The sequence below is a fragment of the Carlito syrichta genome, unplaced genomic scaffold (genome assembly GCF_000164805.1).
Source record: "Carlito syrichta isolate Samal-C Ts95f unplaced genomic scaffold, Tarsius_syrichta-2.0.1 Scaffold316401, whole genome shotgun sequence".
NCBI lineage: Eukaryota > Metazoa > Chordata > Mammalia > Primates > Tarsiidae > Carlito > Carlito syrichta.
In genome coordinates, this window is record NW_007260497.1 from 122,628 (window position 1) to 142,840 (window position 20,213).

The 20,213-nt window shown below is 43.7% G+C and overlaps 1 protein-coding gene across 1 annotated transcript in view; it reads right to left on the minus strand.

Annotated features, from left to right (window-relative positions):
* Positions 1-20,213, minus strand: part of PHF20 (PHD finger protein 20) — a 164,940-nt gene that overhangs the window by 24,125 nt on the left and 120,602 nt on the right. Inside the window, exons 11-13 of the mRNA XM_008074342.2 lie at positions 12,390-12,488; positions 11,072-11,233; positions 9,078-9,256 (exon numbers count right to left, since the gene is read on the minus strand). Of these exons, the coding sequence (XP_008072533.1) occupies positions 9,078-9,256; positions 11,072-11,233; positions 12,390-12,488 (440 nt within the window). The remainder of the gene's footprint in view (positions 1-9,077; positions 9,257-11,071; positions 11,234-12,389; positions 12,489-20,213) is intronic.

Here is a 20,213-nt window from a genome sequence, read left to right on the forward strand (position 1 = left end):
AGTAAGACTCCAACTCAAAAAAAAAAAAAAAATTACAAAATGGGCCAGGATCAGTGGCTCAGCCTATAATCCCAGGTCTTTGAGAGGTAGAGGCGAATGGATTGCCAGAGCCCACGGGTTCGAGACCAGCCCAGGTAACTTGGCAAGACCTTGTCTCTACAATAAATAAAAAGTTAGGCAGAGCCGGGCTCGGTGGCTCAGCCTGTAATCCGCTGCCTTTGGGAGGCTGAGGTGAGTGGATTGCCTGAGCCCGCGGGTTCGAGACCCTCCTGGGCAGCAAGACCTCATCTCTACAATAAATCAAAAAATCAGCCGGGTGTGGTAGTGTATGCCTGTAATTCCGGCTACTTGGAAGGCTGAGGCGGAAGGATTGCCGGAGCCTAGCAGGTGGAGGCTGCGGTGGCCGGGAGCAGCCACTGCACTCCAGTCTGGGTGACAGAGTGAGACTCCAACTCAAAAAAAAAAAAAAAGTTAGCCAGGCATGGACGCACATGCCTCTAGTTACAGCCACTTGGAAGGCTGAGGCTGAAGGATCACAGGGGCCCAGCAGGTCGTCACTGGGTTGGCCGTGAGTGTGCCATTGCACTCCAGCCTGGCCAACAGAGTGAGGCTCCAACTCAAAAAAAAAAAAAATTACAAAATGGCTATACTAATAGACTAATTTTTCACTTATCAGAAGAGCAAAGGCAAATTTTGGTAATACGCTATATTGACAAGGGTGCTGGATTATTCTTTGATACAACCTCCGGGGGGGTATATATAATACTGCTGTGGCAAACAAAATTATACATACACATACCCTTTGACTCAGGAATTCTACTTCCAAAACTTAGTTCCCCAAGTAGGCTTACACAAAAGCAAAGTAATTTATATTTAAAAATTATTCATTACATCATTGTTAAGATTAGAAACCAATCTAAATATCCATCAATAGGGAAATAAATAAATGACAGTACATCCATTATGCAGAGAATAAACAATCTTTAACTTATATATTATAAAATGAAAAAAAGATGTTTAAAATACTACATATAAAATACTAACCTCTCGTTTAGACAAAAAGTAATGCTTATACAGTAGTGTGAATGTACTTCATGCCAACAAACTACACTTAAAAATAGTAACTTTTTTTTTCAAGTAGAGTCTCACTCTGTCGCCCAGGTTAGAGCGCAGTGGCACACTCAAGACCAGCCCAGTGTTGACCTGCTGGGCTCTGGCGATCCTTCCGCCTCAGTCTTCCAAGTAGCCAGAACTACAGGAAGCACTACCACACCTGGCTAATTTTTTATTTTGGCTGGTCATGAACCCACAGGCACAGGCAGTCCACTCACCTCAGCCTCCCAAAGTGCTGGGATTACAGGCTGAGCCACCGAGCCTAGCAAAAATAGTAACTTTTAAAAAATAAACCAAACTTTAAAATGAACTTGTTAAAACCACTACATAATTATTCCTGAAGTTGGTTGGGCACCTAATATATATTTATTGTTCTGGGCTAAAGTCAGCAAACTATACCCTTTGGGACAAATCTATCTTAACTTACTTTTGTAAATAAAGTATTATAAGAAGATAGCCATTGGTTTTACATATTGCCTATAGCCGCTTGGGGTAGAGTTGAGTAGTTGCAATAAGACCATATAGCCTTCACAGCCTAAAACATTTATTACTTGACAAAAGGTGTTATAAAACAATTAAATAAATTTAAATATCAAATGTGCTTCCTGATGTCCAATTTCTATGTGGTTCCCAGATTTGATTTGATTTTTTGAGTTGGAGTCTCACTCTGTCACCCAGGCTGGAGTGCAGTGGCACGCTCATGGCCACCGCAGCCTCGACCTGCTGGGCTCAGGCCATCCTTCTGCCTCAGCCTTCCAAGTAGCTGAAACTACAGGCATGCGCCACCATGCTGAGCTAATTTTTTTATTTATTTATAGTAGAGATGAGGTCTTATAAAGTTGCCCAGGCTGGTCTCAAACTCATGGGCTTAGGCAATCCTCTCACCTTGGCCTCCCAAAGTGCTGGGATTACAGGAGTGAGCCACTACACTTGGCCCCAGATTTCTTAAATATTCATAATTATTAAGTAAAATTTAAACCTTCCAGTGATTTAAATCAGCAATAATAAATAAAATCTAATAGTAATATACTTAAGTAATGTTAACATCAATCAAATAATAAAAATGATCAAAGAAAATTATTTCTCTAAAGTAATGAATGCACTTCTAGACAACAAACTCTAAATGTATCCTAGGGGTTTTTCAAAATATCAATTTAGGGCAACCCCTTTGGGGCCTCTCCCACTGTGGAAGCTTTTCTGTCCTCTCAGTAAATCCTGCTTTAAAAAAGAAATCAATTTAAGGCATGGCACCGTGGCTTAAGCCTGTAATCCCAGCACTTTGGGAGGCCGAGGCGAGAGGATTGCCTGAACCCAGGGGTTTGAGGCCAGTCTGGCACACTTGGCAAGACTGGGTATGGTAGCACATGCCTGTAGTTCCACCTCCTTGGAAGGCTGAGGCGGAAGGATTGCCTGAGCCCAGAAGGTTGAGGCTGCAGTGGTCGTGAACATGCCACTGCCCTCCAGCCTGGGCAACAGAGTGAGACTTCAAATAAATAAATAAATAAATAAATAAATAAATAATTTTTTTTGAAGAACAAAGAAAATTATTTCTATAAAGTAATGAATGCACCTGTTGAAAACAAACTCTAAATATAATCTAGGGATTTTTCAAAATATTAATTTAAGGCCGGGCATGGTGGCTCATACCTATAATCCCAGCAGCTTGGGAGACCACGTTGAGAGTACTGCCTGAGTCCACCAGTTTGAGATCAGCCTGGGCAATTTGGCAAGACCTCATCTCTACAATAAATCAAGTAAAATCAGTTAGGCATGACAGCACATGCCGGTAGTTCCAGCTGCTTGGAAGGCTGATGCGGAAGGATCACCTGAGTCCAGCAGGTTGAGACCGTGGTGGCCGTGAGCGTGCCATTGTACTCCAGCCTGGACAACAGAGACTCTCAAAAATATATATATATCAATTTAATTTTAAAAGTTTAAGAAAACACAGCTGAGTGGAGTGGCTCAAGCCTATAATCCCAGCACTTTGGGAGGCCAAAATGAGAGGACTGCCTAAGCCAAGGGTTTGAAACCAGCCTGGGCTACTTGATGAGGCCATGTCTCTACAATAAATCAAAAAATAAGCCAGGCATGATAGTGTGCATGTGTATTTCCAGCTACTTGGAAGGCTGAGGTGGAAGGATCACCTGAGCCCAGCAGGTGGAGGCTGTGGTGGCTGTGAGCGTGCCACTGCACTCCAGCCTGCGTGTTAAACTCCAAAATTAAACTTCAACTCAAAAAAAAAAAAAAATTATTCATGCCTTCCTAACTAGATGGTGAATGCATATAAAAAGTTTAATTTGCATTTTTTCCAGTTAGTTCCCTCTAAATTTATGCCTTTGGCAAAATTACTAAGTGAAAAAGTTACATTGCACACAATGACAGGGACAGTCAGAAACCATCTCTCCATAACACAAAACCAGCTGGATACTCTTGGTTTAAGTGGACAGGAGAGCAAAGTCCTCTAGGACACAAACCAAAGAGTTTTGAAGTGAGCTCAATGCCACAACGCCAGACACAAGCCTAAACTAAGCTGGGGAGGCCACATACAGGTTGGGAAGCAGATTAAGTCGACTCCTGATACCACCATGTAACAGCTGGGGTGGCTCCAACTGCTCCAAACTTAGTTTCTTCATAAAGCCACAGTGGTTCATCAAGCTCTACTTTCTTTGTTTTGTTTTTTTTTGAATCAGAGTCTGATTCTGTTGGCCAGGCTGATGGCCATTACAGCCTCGACCGGCAGGGCTCAGACAATTCTTCTGTTTCAGCCTTCCAAGTAGCCTTTTTTCTAAATTTCTAAATTTTCTAAAAATTTATTATAGAGATAAGGTCTCACCATGTTGCTGGTCTTACCCAGGCTGTTCTCAAACCCATGAGCTCAGTCAATCCTCTCAACTCAGTCTCCCAAAATGCTGGGATTACAGGCGTGAGCCACCATGCCTAGTTACACTCTACTTTCAAACATCCCATGACCTGGGCTACTTAAAGACAGGTCAATGGAGAAAGCCCCACAGTGGATCAGAAATGGGTTGCTTACAGTTGGGCAGCATGGCCTTGCTGGGGAGCACTCATCACTCACTGCTAAAGAGTTGTACAAACAGATAAAGACCAGATCTGACCAGGACACCAAGGCCAGAACTGAGCATATGCCCAGAGAGATAAGGCAGAAACCAAAAGTCTTCAACATCTTTTTAAAAGCAAACTTTAAAAAAAATTCTAGGCTGGGCTCGGTGGCTCAACCTGTAATCCCAGCACTTTGGGAGGCCAAGGCGAGTGGATTGCCTAAGCCCGTGGGTTAAGACCAGCCTGGGCAACTTGGTGAGACCTCGTCTTTACAATAAATTTTTAAAAATTAGCCGGGCATAGTAGCCGGGCATGGTAGCGTTTATCTGTTTGTACAACTCTTTAGCAGTGAGTGATGAGTGCTCCCCAGCAAGGCCATGCTGCCCAAGCCTTCCTTACTTGGAAGGCTGAGGCGGAAGGATTGCCGGAGCTCAGCAGGTAACGCTGGGGTGGTCATGACTGTACCATAGTACTCCAGCCTGGGCAACAGAGGGAGACTTCAATCAAAAAAAAAAATTCTACTAAAAAATTATAAATGTTCATGTTATAATACAATTTCCTAATAGTATTCCACAGGGCTTCAGAGGATCAGCAAAATGTGTATGTTTTTAAAATAAGACTATCAAAAAAAATGAACACTCCAACATGCTCCAGGTCAAATGTTGGGACAACAAGGTCACTGGCACACACAATTTTGTACTGCTAGGCTAGGGTAGCCCAGTATTAGTTGTTCTCTGAACAAAGCTTTCCCTTCCATCTCTGATTAATCAAAGTGACTACACAGCATGCCATTTGGGAAAAGTCACCCTGATGACAGCCAAGTGCATCATGCTTGTCTCACTGTTGTGTAGCCAAATAGAGAAAAACAAATGAGCCACTGAAGTGCTCTAGGTCAGCAACTGTCACTCACAACTCTGACTGCACATCAGAATTCATGGGAAGATGCCCACCATTCATAAGTCTGCCCTTACAAGCAAAGATGATCCATTTTGAACTTTTAAAACTACTGTTTTTACCTGTTATACATGTTGGGGTTCTGTGGAAGAGTCCATTAGGAAAAAGGGTTCTGATGCTGAAAAAAGTAAAAACCAGCAGATCGAGGTATCCTAAAGATCGTAAATGCCAGGCACTGTTTGGAGACTATGCATGTACCCTTGAATCCCAGGTTACTACAAAATCTATTAAAAAAGACAAGACATTCCCTCGACCTAAAGTGTGTGTGTATGTGTGTGCATGCACATACACCACTGGTGGTGGTGAAGGGTTGGTCAGCCGGCCTAGACATTGCTATTATGTTTGAAAAACAAAATTTTTTGATTTACTTCTCAACTGTAACTGTAATCCCCACAGCTAGGGCAGTATAGGGAAGAGCACTTGACTGGATGTTCTGGGTTCAAATTGTAAGTTAACATAGTTAATGATTCTATAAGTATAAACAAATTACATCTTCATAATTCTGTTTTCCCAAATGACTTGTGACAGTGTTGTTAAAGGTGAAATGGTATTTATGAAAACACTTCAGAAACTTTAAAACAATACTCAACTGTACACAGTTGCTACTATTAACAAAAAGAGCACTACTCTTGTACATTCATATCATAGAATACTACTTAGCAATAAAAGGGAATTGACTACTGAAACACATAACTTGGATGAATTTCAAGGAAAATATACTGACTGGAAAAAGCCACTCTCAAAGATACATACCACATGACTCTATTAACCAATAATCATAAAATCACATAATTAAAGAGATTGAAAAATTTTAGTGTTTCCAGGGTCCAGGGGTGAGGGAGAGGGGGATGGGTACGGCTATAAAGGGTAACCATGAGGGAGTTTTGTGGTGACAGTATCCCAAGAATCTTGATTGGTAGGAATGGTTACACAGGCCAAAATTGCAGAGTACATATATATCATTTGTGAAATCTGAATAAGCTCTAGAGGTTGTGTCAGTGTCAACTGGTTTCTTGGTTTTGATATTACACTGTAGTTGTGTGGACTGTTAGCACGAGAGGGAGGCCAGGGTGGGTAGAATTCAGAAGACTTCCCTGTACATTTGCAGCCTCCTGCAAATCTATAATAATTTTTTTTTTTAATTTTTATTTTAAAGATGTAGGGTACAATTCAGGATTAGGTATACAGCTGGTCATCGTACAGGTAAAGCTTGGACTTCCCTTTGGTTCCTTTTGATCCCTAGTTGATGTTACATAACCTGCCCTCCTCCACTGGCAGTTTCCAGCTACTGCCAATATCTTTCCTATAGTATTATGGTAAATGTTCAAGGTCTACTTATGAGTGAGAGCATATGGTACTCACTTCTTTGTTTCTGTGATAGATCACTCAGTATTATAGACACTAAATCCATCCAAATTGCTGTGAAGCCCATAATTTTGTCCTTCTCTATGGCTGTGTAATATTTCATCATGTACCATATTTTTTAATCCAATTAATTATTTAAAAATAAATTTTTAGACAGGCATGTAGGCTCAAGCCTGTAATCACAGTACTCAGGGAGGCGGAGGTGAGAGGATTACCTGAGCTCAGGGGTTCAAGATCAGCCTGAGCAACATGGTGAGACCTCATCTCTATAATAAACTTTTTTTTAAAATTAGCCGAGCATGGTGGTGCATGCCTGTGGTTCCAGCTACTTGGAAGGCTGAGATGGAATGATCGCCTTAGCCTAGCATGTTGAGGCTGCAGCAGCTGTGAGCATGCCACTGCACTCCAGCCTGGATGACAGAGTGAGACTCTGACTCAAAATAAATAAATAAAAATAAAAATACTTTATAAGCCTTGAGAAAATAAAAAGCAAGTGGGTCTACTCACTCTCTGGTCTTTCTGAAAGTTTAAAGAACTATGTCAAAGCTCCAGTGTTTCAAGAAATCAGACGAAAGGGGGTTGTTAAGTAAGAAGACAACAAGCTCACTGGATGTGGTGGCTCACGCCTATAATTCCCAGCACTCTGGGAGGCCAAGGTGAGAGGAATGCCTGAGCCCACGGGTTCGAGACCAGCCTGGGCAACATGGCAAGATCTCATCTCTACAGTAAATCAAAAAATTAGCCAGGCATGGTGGCACATGCCTGTAGTTCCAGCTACTTGGAAGGCTGAGGTCGAAGGATCACCTGAGCCCAGCAGGTAAAGGCTGCGGTGGCCATCAGCGTGCCACTGCCCTCCAGCCTGGGTGACAGACTGAGACTCCAACTAAAAAAAAAAGAAGATGACAAATTCAAGGATAACAAGCATAAATTCAACTGTATATTAAGTCAAGATCCAAAAGTAAATTTCCAAAATCAATGTCATGTCAGCCTACAGCACATAAGGACAAGGAAACCGCACTCTACCACAGAAAGCAAGGCAAGAGGCCGGGCTTTTTTCTCACAATCTCAAATCAACTATGTGGATTCTACCTAGGCTGTGGGGAACCACTCCTTTCACTGGGAAAAACCCCATTCCTCATTCATACAACAAAGGTGGGCCTAGGCAGTCTTTTTGTGCAATGTGACACTGTCCACACCTTCTAACCTCTACCAACACAAGACCACCTAACTAGAACAAAGGTGGGTATCTGACCCATAACAAACCTCTTTCCCCTCTGCCACAGGTGACTGTTTCAAACGCTAATATCCAGCTGGGCACAGTGACTCAAGTCTGTAATCCCAGCATTTTGGGAGGCCAAGGTAAGAGAATTGCCTGAGACCAGCCTGGGCAACTTGGTGAGAACTCGTCTCTACAATAAATCAAAAAATTAGTCGGGCATGGTAGCTCGCACCTGTAGTTCCAGCTACTTGGAAGGCTGAGGGAGAAGGATCACCTGAGCCCAGCAGGTTGAGGCTGCAGTGGACTTGAGCGTGCCACTGCACTCTAGCCTGGACAACAGAGTGAGACTCCAACTCAAAACAAAACAAAACAAAACAAAGGCTAATATCTGGTCTAGGCCTGGCTGGAACTCCTTGCCCAGGCATTTAGAATTAGGACTAAGTCTCCAGCCTTAGCCTAGCTAGTTAGTCTCTTGAACACAAAAATGTAAAGGTGGGTCAGGAGTGAATGGGTGACCAGCTTGCATTTTCCATTTTGCATTTATTTCAAAAATTTTAAGCAAGCAGCAAAAAGAAAAAGAACCAAATGGACTCCAGAGAGAAGCAGGAAACACATGGACCAAGTCCCTCAGGATGGAATTCTAGGTTCCTGAGCCTGATGGCATCCCTGCCTCTGGGTTCCAGGACATAGTTACCCCTAAAAAAATCCTAACCAATAGAACAGTGACTTCCTTTTAAAAACTAAGGTTCTAAGCCAGATAGGACACCCAGGAAATTGATGACAGCACTCAGAGCCTGCCAGACTGCAGCCACCACCATCAGAACTGAAATTTGCAGCAGAAAAGAAAAGAACAAGCAGGTGCTGGCCCGTAACAGTCTCCCCAAGCAGTTAGGGAAGTCCCACCCCACAGGCACTTCTTGAAGATGGAGATGATAAACACAAAACAGCAAGAAACAGAGATAGTATGAAACCAGCCTCCAGTACTCTAGGCCATAAAGAAAATGTATCTCGGAGAGAAGAGCCCACAGGAAGAGTCATCTGCCACTCTCAAGAGTCAGGTCCCTGCTGTTTAACTCTTCCCTTTGTGACCAAAGGCAAGGCCTTTCCCACTGGCGGGTCTCAGTTGCCTCAAGTGAGCGTGAGTTTAGACTCAATGATTCCTCAAGTGTTGCCTGATTCTGTTAATGGACTATTTACAGTAGTCTAGGATTCTGAAGAAGCTGAACCAGAATGCAAAGCTCAGCCTGCTACTGTTAATACTATACTCTAGAGCTCTGATGTGACTTGCCACTGTTGTTGGCCTCAGAATTCCCTCCAAGGACCAGTTTGTGCTTCTTTAGACCTGTTTTTTGGAAGCTCTACCTACCTGAATCATGAAATCATTTTCCTCTTGGACCTCACAGACGCAACGGACCACCTCAAAATCATAGCGGTCATCCCCATCAAGTTCTTCGTCTGGGTTGGTGGTCACATCCACGTCTTGGCTGTACTCCTCGTCACTCCAAAGAAAGCTCTCAGAAGAGGACTCACTCAAATTATCCTCCCCTGAGAGGAAAGGGAAAACAACAGTCACTATTTTAAATCATAGTTATATAATTTTAAAAACCCTAGATGGTCAGAAGCAGGAAATGATCTCACAGACCCACTCTTCCACGAGTGTTCACAAGGCTGAGAAATGAGGATGCCAATCTCTTCCTTGGGCCTACCATCGAGTAACAGCCCAGATGAAGTAGTTTTCCTGGCAATGATTTCCATCTTTATTTCACTGAGAGAATGAAGCCCAAGGTCAGGGGCTGTCCAAGTCACAAAGCTCGTTGGCAGAGCAGCTACAACTCCCCAGGAACCACACAGACCATCATCTCTAATGATGCGAACACATTCCTCAGTCTCACCCTCACCCCATCCAGCCAGGACTTGGCTTACCGGCAGTCTGTATCCAGAGCCACCTGTAAAATTCTGCAGACAGGCCAGGCATGGTGGCTCACGCCTATAATCCCAACACTTTGGAAGGCCAAAGTGAGAGAGAGGATTGCCTGAGCCTATGGGTTTGAGACCAGCCTGGGCAATGAGGTGAGACCTCATCTCTACAATAAATCAAGAAAATTAGACAGGCATGGTGGCATGTGCCTGTAGTTCCAGCTACTGGGAAGGTTGAGGCAGAAGGATGGCCTGAGCCCAGCAGTTTGAGGCTGTGGTAGCCATGAGTGTGCTACTGCACTCCAGCCTGAGCAACAGAGAGAGACTCTAACTAAAAAAATAAAATGAAAAACAAAACAATAACAACAACAACAACAAACCTCTGCAGACAGTGGGGAATGAGGAGGGGAAGATTCCAGGGACAATCAGAACCGGAATTACTAGGTCTGGGTGCCTCATTATTTATAATCACTGCTAACTTTCACTAAGGGTTTATTCTGCAACAGACACTGTCCTAAACACAGACATACCTCATTTTGCTGCAATTCACAGATATTGTATTTTTTCACAAGTTTAAGGTTTGTGGCAACGCTGTATCCAACAAATCTACTGATGCCATCTTTCCAACAGCATATATTTATTTCATGTCTCTGTGTCAGCATTTTTTAGCAATAAAGTATTTTTTTACTTTTCTTCTAATTTGGAAAGGAGACTTTATTCTTATAAAGGGTGGCAGCCTGCAAGATGGCCATTCTGACAGGCTGAGAAGTATAGTTTTCAGGCAAAGCTGAAAGGCAGATAGATACTTCCAGGGAAGGAAGGAATTTATGTTGAGTAGGTTGGACAAGTACACATATCCAACAGGTTATAAGAAGAGCTATGATTATTCATGAAGGGGAGACACACACATGCGTGTTGAATAAACATGTATATTACATGTGACCCATGTTCACTTTGGGGTGCAGACTTAACATTTAAGTGCAATACAGTTAAGCCCTATATGTCAAAAACTGCATCAGGGACCCCAAGGTATGCAAGTGTACATTCTCTGTAAACTAGCCAGAAGCACTTCATGGTTAGTGGTCCTAACATGAGAAAGTCACTGAAATCAGTTTTGTTTAATCAAAGTTGCAGTTATGGTTTGTGGAATAGGAGAGTCAGTTACACAGTGTCTGTCAGTGGATGAATTACAATTGTTTCAATATTGCAATAAAGTACTTTTCAACTAAGGTATGTGTATTTTTTAGATGTAATGCTACTGCCCACTTAACAGACTACAGTATAGTATAAACATAACTTTTATATGCACTGGAAAGCCAAAAAATGTGTGTGACTTGCTATGCTGCGATTTTAGCTTTATTGTGGTAGTCTGGATCCAAGCCCATGGGTATGCCGGAACCTTCCAACAAGTGATCGGCAAATGATCAGATAGAGACTCCTTACCGCATGCTTTCACTTTCCCTTTGTGGTTTCCAGATTCTGAGCCATGGAGCTGCGGACTCATACGGACCCCAGGCTTCTGTGAGGATCCACATCTGGTGACAGCAAATGCTTTGGGTGAAGGTTCCTGGGAGGTGTCACTGATCTCCTCACTGCAGGGGCATTCTGAAAGAATCAGGAAGGAATAAACAACCCCAGACATAGTCAGGGTATTCTAGAATCAACCAATCAACAAGTCTACTGTTCAAAGAGCTCAGGGACAATTCAACCACAACCATAATGAGTGTGGAGGGTAGACGTAGGAATTAATACTTCCTTCTACCTGCAAGAATCTCAGACTCAAACACCTCCTCTTCCCCCACTCACTCTTCTCTTCTCTTTCTGATAAGAGTGTGTTTATAAGCACCAAAATACAACAAGAACAAAACGTGTCATTCCTTATGCTCCCAAGGTTGGAACACAGATTTCTTAAACATTTTTGTGGGGGCCAGACACACACTTTTCTTTTCTTTTTTTTTTTGAGTTGTAGTCTCACTCTGTCACCCGGACTGGAGTGCAGTGGCACACTCCTGGTCACTGCAGCCTCGCCCTGTTGGGCTCTAGCGATCCTTGTGCCTCAACTTTCCAAGTAGCTGGAACTACAAGCGTGCACTACCATGCCTGGCTAATTTTTTATTTATTGTAGAGATGAGGCCTCGCCAAGTTGCCCGGGTGAGTCTCGAACCCGCGGGCTCAGGCAATTCACTCACCTTGGCCTCCCAAAGTGTTGGGACTGCAGGCTGAGCCACCAAACCCGGCCGCCACACTTTTCAAGAAGTGAATCCTTTCTTGAGAGGGTTCAAAGATGTGTATTTAAAAGTTCTGAGGCTGGGCACAGTGGCTCATGCCTGTAATCCCAGCACTCCAAGTGGCTGATGGAGGAGGATCACCTGAGCCCAGAAGGTCGAAGCTACAGTGAGCCAAGATCATGCCACTGCATTCCAGCCTAGGCAACAGTGAGACCCTGGCTCACAAGTTCTGTGTATGAACACTCACCTACACTTCCCCGCATACTTTGATGAATTCATATAAGCCACCCTGTGCCAGGGCACACCAACCAATGAAGTAGGTGGGGGTGGGAGGGGGCTTTGAAATGCCAACCAGACTCTGTACACCTGCGTGAGTGGGAGCCTCCCCTGCCCATGCAAGACTAAGCCCACAAGTCCTGGTCAAGGCCTGTAGACCTTCCTCTGCTCAGTACAGGCCTGGAGGACACAGTGGGAGAAAGCAATCCCATCTACCTATGGTAAGGAAACCTAAATGAAAGTGAGGGGAAAATTACCAGGTTTGACTTTCTTTTTCTTTTTCTTTTTCTTCTTTGGCTTTACTCTCACAAATTCTTTGAATTTCTTCTCTTTATTCTTTTCCTTGTCTTTTGCAGCTAGAATTAAACACAAGTGTCAGCATTTTAATGTTCTTTTTTTTTTAATGCTAGGATGTTTATTCTTTTCTTAAGTAATTACGTATGCCCAATGGGAAAAAGTGAAATAGGCAGCACAGCTGCCTTCATCGGCCTGGTTCTGCCTGGGAGGTCAGTTTCCTTCAACAAAGGCTCTGGAGTAGGCTAACGCCAGACTTCAGAACAGGGTCAGCACACACTGACCTGCTGCCTGTTATCATGAATCAGTTTTAGAAAAACATGCCATATTCATTCATTACATGTTGTATATGGCTGCTTTTACAAATTCAGTGGCAGAGTTGAATAGTTAAGGATAGAGAACTTATGGTGCCCAACGCTGAAAATAATTATTATCCAGACCTTTAAAGTTTGCCAACGTCTCCTTACATCACTGCTCCTCAACTCTGGCTACATACTGGAATCACCTACAGAACTTTAAAAAAAAAAAAAAAAACAGCAATGGCTGGGACCTATACCCAGAGATTCTGATTTAGTTGGCCTGAAGTGTCGCCTGGATTTTATGTTTCCTTTTTTAAAATCAAGGTGCAAATCACATAATATAAAATTAGCCATTTTAAAACGAGCAATTCATGACTTCCAAAAACAACTTTATGCTCTACAATAACAACAGATCTTGAGTTAGCAATACTCCCTACCCAAACTTAACCTTCACCCGTCAGTTTTTCCTAATCCCATTCTAAAAAGCTTCCCACCTACCTAGATACCCCTTCCCACTCTACTGAGACCATAGTTTTCAAAGTTAATAGCCTCACCAATGAAAAATTCAGGTTTCTTCTCCTTTTACCAAATATATTTGTAACATTTCAAATAATTCATCACACTTTACTTTTTAGATGTCCACAAGAGCTTATGCACACATATGTCCCATGACCTTGCCATCCCACTACAAGACAGGCACTCAAGAGAAAGCATCGCATATGTCCACAGATTTACACATGAAGGCTCATAGCAGCCTCAGCTGTAATTGCCCCAAACCTACCTGGGCAACTTGGCAAGACCTCATCTCTACAATAAACAAAAAATTAGCCGGGCATGGTAGCACGCGCCTGTAGTTCCAGCTACTTGGAAGGCTGAGGCAGAAGGATCGCCAGAGCCCAGCAGGTTGAGTGGCCACTGGAGTGGCCACTGCACTCCAGTCTGGGTGACAGAGTGAGACTCCAACTCAAGGAAAAAAAAAAAAGAACACAGCCCGAATGTCCACTAACAGGTGAATGCAACAAATTACTTGTATTGTACCCATACAATGGAATATGTTCAGCAATAAAAGTATGAACTATTAATATATGCAGCAACATAAATGAATTTTAAAATAAGTCTGCTGGGTGAAAGGAGTCAGACAAAGCTAGTGCATGCTGTCTGATTCCATCTACATAAAATTCTACAAAATGAAAACAATTTTCAATAGTACCAGAAAACAGAACACTGGCTGCCTAGGGGTCAGGGGGAAGGGAGAAAGGTTGGAAGTGAGAATTTAAAATGATGCTTAAAAGGGCCAAGAGGAAAGTTTGAGAGAGAATAAAATACATTTACTATCTTGGTTGTGGTGACAGTTGAGAATATACATATGTCAAGTCTCATCAAATTGCAACATTTAAATATGTGGAATTCATAATATGACAATTAAGCCTCAAGAAAGCTGTAAAGAAAAAGAAAAGCAATTCCACTGCATATAGTATATTCACAGTGTTGTTCAACCACTTCTATCTAGTTCTAAAACCTTTCCAACACTCTAAAGTAAAACCCCTCACCATTACGTGGGTTCTTCCCCTCCTTCGGCCCCTGGCAATACCCAATCTGCATCTGACTCCACGCATTTATCTACTATGGATAGTTCATACACATGGAATCATACCACATATAGCCTTTTGTGTTTGGTTTCTTTCACTTAAAGATTTCAAGGGCATCAGGACTGCTTATAAAGGTTTTCTAAGTGATTCTGATGTGGAATCAAGATGATCACAAAGCAGATGTGGGGCAGAATAAGCAATTCAATTCCATTTTAAGCACTTGTTCTATGCAAGAAAACCACAAACAATCTTTACCTGTGTATATCATGCCCATTTTAGAGACGGAAACTGAAGCTCAAAGAAGTGAAGTCATCCAATTCACATCACACAGATACTTAAAAGCAGATATGTTTGACTCTTGAGCAGCATGTCAGCATTGTGACCCAGGCCCCTCTCCCAAATGGGCGTCCAGGAACCCCATCCAGGAGCCATGAGAGAGGACCAGAAGGCTGTACCTATTGGCTGGCAAGCCTGGGACTTACAGGCAGAGTTGATCCACTGGCTAGAGAACATAGGACTTAAGGATCTCTGAACTCCCTTCTTGTTAAAATACTCCAGAACTGGGGAGGAAAAGTCTAACATACAAGAAAACCAGAAAAGAACTTAAGACCAATATTAACTTTTAAAATTATTTTTATGTATTTATTTATCATTTATTTTTATGTATTTATTTATTTTAGTCCTGGGGGGTGGTCTCACTCTGTTGTCCAGACTGGATTGGAATGATCACAACTCACCACAGTCTCAATCTTCTGAGCTCAGGTGATCATTCAGCCTCACCCTCCCAAGTAGCTGGGACTACAAGCATGCAACACCACACACAGCCAAATTTTGTTCTTGCAGAGGAAGGGGTCCTGCTATATTGTCCAGGCTGGGCTCAATTTGCTGGGGTTATAGGCATAAACCACCATGCCTGGCCCAATTTTCATTTTAAAATCAAGAAACTGAGGCCCAAAGAAAGTTGATTAGCAAAACGTGGTCAGATGCCTTCCGAATTTCATAAAAGTCATCAACAATTTTTACTTTCCACTAATTCGGTGAACAGTTTTCCCCAAATATAAAAACAACTAACTTTTACATATTCTTTTGCTACAACATTATTAACCATGGTTTCCATTCATTTGTTCAACAAATATTTTCACATCTGGTAAGTTCCAGGTACCTTCCTAGGGAGGAAAGATATGGCAATGAACAAAGTAAACAAAGCTCTCTGTCCTGATAGAGCTACAATCTAGTTGATGGGGCAGCATCAGGGGAATATAAGGGAATTTCCTCAACTTGATGAAGAACATCTGCAAAGAACTTACGGCTAACTTCGTACTTAGTAAAACATAGGATGCTTTCTCTCAAAGATCAGGAACAAGGTCAGATGCCCCTTTCACCACTCCTATGCAACATTTTATTAGCTACTGCAATAAGCCAGAAATGGTAATTAAAGCTCTACAGATTGGAAAGAAAGAACACTGTCTGTTTGCAAATAACATGACTGTCTATATAGAAAATCCCAAAAAACTGACCAAGCGAAAAACAAAAATCGCTGGAACAGTGATTATAGCAAGTATACAAGATACAAGACTAATATACAAAAGTCAACTGCTTTTCTATATACCAACAATGAACAACTAGAATTTGAAATCAAGAAATAGCAAAGAGGTCTATATGGCCCCACTGGAACTGAAATTAGAATTAGGTTGAGTGAGAGAGAGAAAAACGGATGTGGCCTCAAAGCAGACTATAAAGGGCCTTGTCAAGAAGTTGTGTTTTGTTTTTGAGTAGGGATTTCACTCTGTCGCCCAGGCTTGAATGTAGTGGCATGATCACAGCCTTGACCTCCTGGGCTCAGGAGATCCTTCTGCATCAGTCTGTAGAGCAGCTGGGACTACAGGCCTACACCACCACATCTGGCTAACTTTTTTATTTTTATTTTTTGTAGAGATGAAGTCTCGCTATTTTTGCCTAGGCTGGTCTCAAATTCCTGGGCTCAAACAATCCTCCTGTCTTGGCCTCCCCAAGTACTAGGATTACATGTGTGAGCCACTGCTCCTAACTGGAAATTGATTTTTACTATGAGTGATTTAGGGAGCCACTGGAAGGATCTAAGCAAAGGAGTGTTATGATTTGATGAACCTTTACTCACATACAACCATTAAAAACTGCTGCACAAGCCGGGCTCGGTGGCTCAGCCTGTAATCCCGTGCCTTTGGGAGGCTGAGGTGAGTGGATTGCCTGAGCCCGCGGGTTCGAGACCCGCCTGGGCAACTTGGCAAGACCTCATCTCTATAATAAATTAAAAATTAGCTGAGCATGGTAGCGCATGCCTGTAGTTCCAGTTCCTTGGAAGGCTGAGGTGGAAGGATCGCCGGAGCCCAGCAGCTCGAGGCTGTGGTGGCCGGGAGCGGCAACTGCACTCCAGTCTGGGTGACAGAGTGAGACTCCAACTCAAAAAAAAAAAAAAAAAAGAAATCATGTGGTCAATAAATTCTCTTAACTTACTGAGATGTGGCCAGGCTCGGTGGCTCAGCCTGTAATCCCGCGCGTTGGGAGGCTGAGGTGAGTGGATTGTCTGAGCCCGTGGGTTTGAGACCCGCCTGGGCAACTTGGTGAGACCTCATCTCTACAATAAATCAAAAATTAGCCGAGTGTGGTAGCGCACGCCTGTAGTTCCAGCTCCTTGGAAGGCTGAGGCGGGAGGATTGCTGGAGCCCAGCAGGTCGAGGTTGCAGTGGCCGGGAGCATGCCACTGCACTCCAGTCTGGGCAACAGAGTAAGACTCCAACTCAAAAGCAAACAAACAAACAAAAAAAAACCTACTGGGATTTGTATTCATTCAAATTTGTACATGAGACTTTCAATATCACACAATTTCAAACCAGTAAACTTCAATTTTGCATAAAATAACTTCCCACTTTACAGAGGAGGCATTAAAATTCAGAGAAGCTCCAAGATTACATAAACTAGTACATAGAAAAGCTGGACTCAGACCTACTAGAGGTCTTGGGACTCTAAGTTTTGGGCCCTGTGAAGTGTCCTTGAAATGGGAAATGACCACAGAACATGGATCTTCTCGATTCACCATCACTGTCCCATCCCTGACTGTGCAGCTTTCTCCCTGAAAATTGTACTTGCTATGTATAGCAGACACCATAGGTGGCTCTCAAAATCTTTTCACCCTTCTACTGCACTTCGGCATCTGAGGGGTTTGGAAAAAACTGACTTCACACTCAGCTAAACAAATCAGAGTGATCTTGTGTCTCATGCCACAGCAATAGGTTTAAATCATCTGAGTCTGGACCAATTCATTAGATTCAAGAAGCAAGGACAGGAATGAACCAATCAGACTCATACTCAGGACTCTGATCCAGTTTTTTGGGGGGTCTCACTCTGTTGCCCAGGCTGAAGTGCAGTGGCACGCTCACAGTTTACTGCAGTCTTGACTTCCCAGACTCAGATGACACTTCTGCCTCAACTTCCTGAGTAGCTACAGGGAATTTCCCAAGTAGCTACAGCTTCTGACTACAGGTACATACCACCATACCCAGCTAATTTTTTGTAGAGACAACATCTTGCTATGTTGCCCAGGCTGGTCTGGAGCTCCTGGGCTCAAGCAATCCTCATATCTCGGCCTCCCAAAGTGCTGGGATTACAGGTGTGAACCACCGTGACCGACAACTCTGGTACAAAGTTTATAAAAAGGATATGTTCTTCACTTAGGGAGGCCGAGATGAGAGGAATGACTGAGCCCAGGGGTTCAAGACCAGCTCAGGCAACTTGGTGAGACCTCATCTCTACAATATATCAAAAATTTAGCCAGGTGTGGTAGCACGTGCCTGTAATTCCAGCTACTTGGAAGGCTGAGGCAGAAGGATCACCTGAGCCCAGCAGGTCGGCCCTAGGGTGGCCATGAGCGAGCCACTGCACTCCTGCCTGAGTGACAGGAGACTCCAACTCAAAAAAAAAAAAAAAAAAAGCCGGGCTCGGTGGCTCAGCCTATAATCCCGCGCCTTTGGGAGGCTGAGGTGAGTGGATTACCTGAGCCCGCGGGTTCGAGACCCGCCTGGGCAGCGAGACCTCATCTCTACAATAAATAAAAAAATCAGCCGGGCATGGTAGCGCATGCCTGTAATTCCGGCTACTTGGAAGGTTGAGGCGGAAGGATCGCCGGAGCCCAGCAGGTCGAGGCTGCAGTGACCGGGAGCGGCCACTGTACTCCAGTCTGGGTGATCGAGTGAGACTCCAACTCAAAAAAAACAAAGAAAGGGCATGCTCTCACTTTCTTGTTGTATCCAAATGAAGCAGCATGAAGCCTCAAATGAGACTAGTACCATACTATGACCACAAGGTATCCAACCTGCAAATGGCACTGAAAGAGCAGATGAAAAGACAGTGGGTCCACAACCAGCAGTCCTGGAGTAGTAACTCCCCTGGACTCCCCTACATGGGACAACACATTCCCTTTACTGTGGAGTCATTTTGAATTGGTTTCCTGTTACTTTTATTTATTTATTTTTAAGTAGGATTTATTAAGACAGAAAAGCTCCCACAGTGAGAGGGGACCTGAAAGAGGTTGCCAGTTTCCTGTTACTTTTAACTAAGAGCATCTCAGACGTTGCAGGTAGTCAAAAACATGATCACATCAAGCTTTAAGGATTCCCCTCCTGAAGCTTCAATTAGAGAAAAACAGTGAGGATCAAAACAATACATTCTAGAATAAGCTATTCTAGAAGTCTATACTCTCTGAACATAAAGGGAAGAGAGAAAGTCTTCAGTGCTCATGCTGGCTTCTGGCTAAAGACTGTGAAGTCATCTGTGACCTCGGGTGGCAGAGCTTGCAGACTCCAGAGAAGATAGGGAGAACTGCCCTGCAGGAACTGAGCTAACGCAGTTGAGTCCTTGAGGAACAGGAGCAGACAAGTGACAACAAGCAGAAATCAATCAGACTGTCATGTGCATAGCAAGCCTACAAGGAGCCACTCCTATCCCCCACTTCAGGGCCCAGGGCAGAGAATCCTTCCCTAGAGTCCTAAAAGACAGCAGAGCCGCCAGGCTCGGTGGCTCAGCCTGTAATCCCGTGCCTTTGGGAGGCTGAGGTGAGTGGACTGCCTGAGCCCGCGGGTTTGAGACCCGCCTGGGCAACTTGGTGAGACCTCATCTCTACAATAAATCAAAAAATCAGCCGGGTGTGGTGGCGCATGCCTGTAATCCCGGCTACTCGGAAGGCTGAGGAGGAAGGATCGCCAGAGCCCAGCAGGCCGAGGCTGCGGTGGCCGGGAGCGGCCACTGCACTCCAGTCTGGGTGACAGAGTGAGACTCCAACTCAAAAAAAAAGACAGCAGAGCCCAGAGGTGAGAGCATAGGCTTCACAGTAGATGCAGATAATGGCTCTACCACCTGCTCAATGTATAAATGCTGGTTCAAGTTAATCCAAAAGCTCATCTGCACCTTAGTTTCTAATTGGTAAACTACGCAAAATAGTACCTATCTCATAAGATTTGTTTTGATGACTAAATAGGATCATACAAGTAAAGAACTTGGAATAGGCCAGGAGTAATGCCACACACCTTCATCCCAGCACTTTGGGAGGCTAGGGCAGGAAGATCGCTTGAGGCCATAAGTTTAAGACCAGCCTGGGCAACACAGTGAAACCCATCACTACAAAAAAATGAAAAATAAAAAAATTAGCCAGTCAGGGAGGCTGAGGCAAGTAGACTGCCTGAGCCCGCGAGTTCGAGACCTACCCGGGCAACTTGTTGAGATCCTGTCTCTACAATAAATCAAAAATTAGCCAGGCATGGTAGCGCATACCTATAGTTCCGGCTACTTGGAAGGCTGAGGTGGAAGGATCGCCAGAGCCCAGCAGGTCAAGGCTGTGGTGGCCGGGAGTGTGCCACTGCACTCCAGT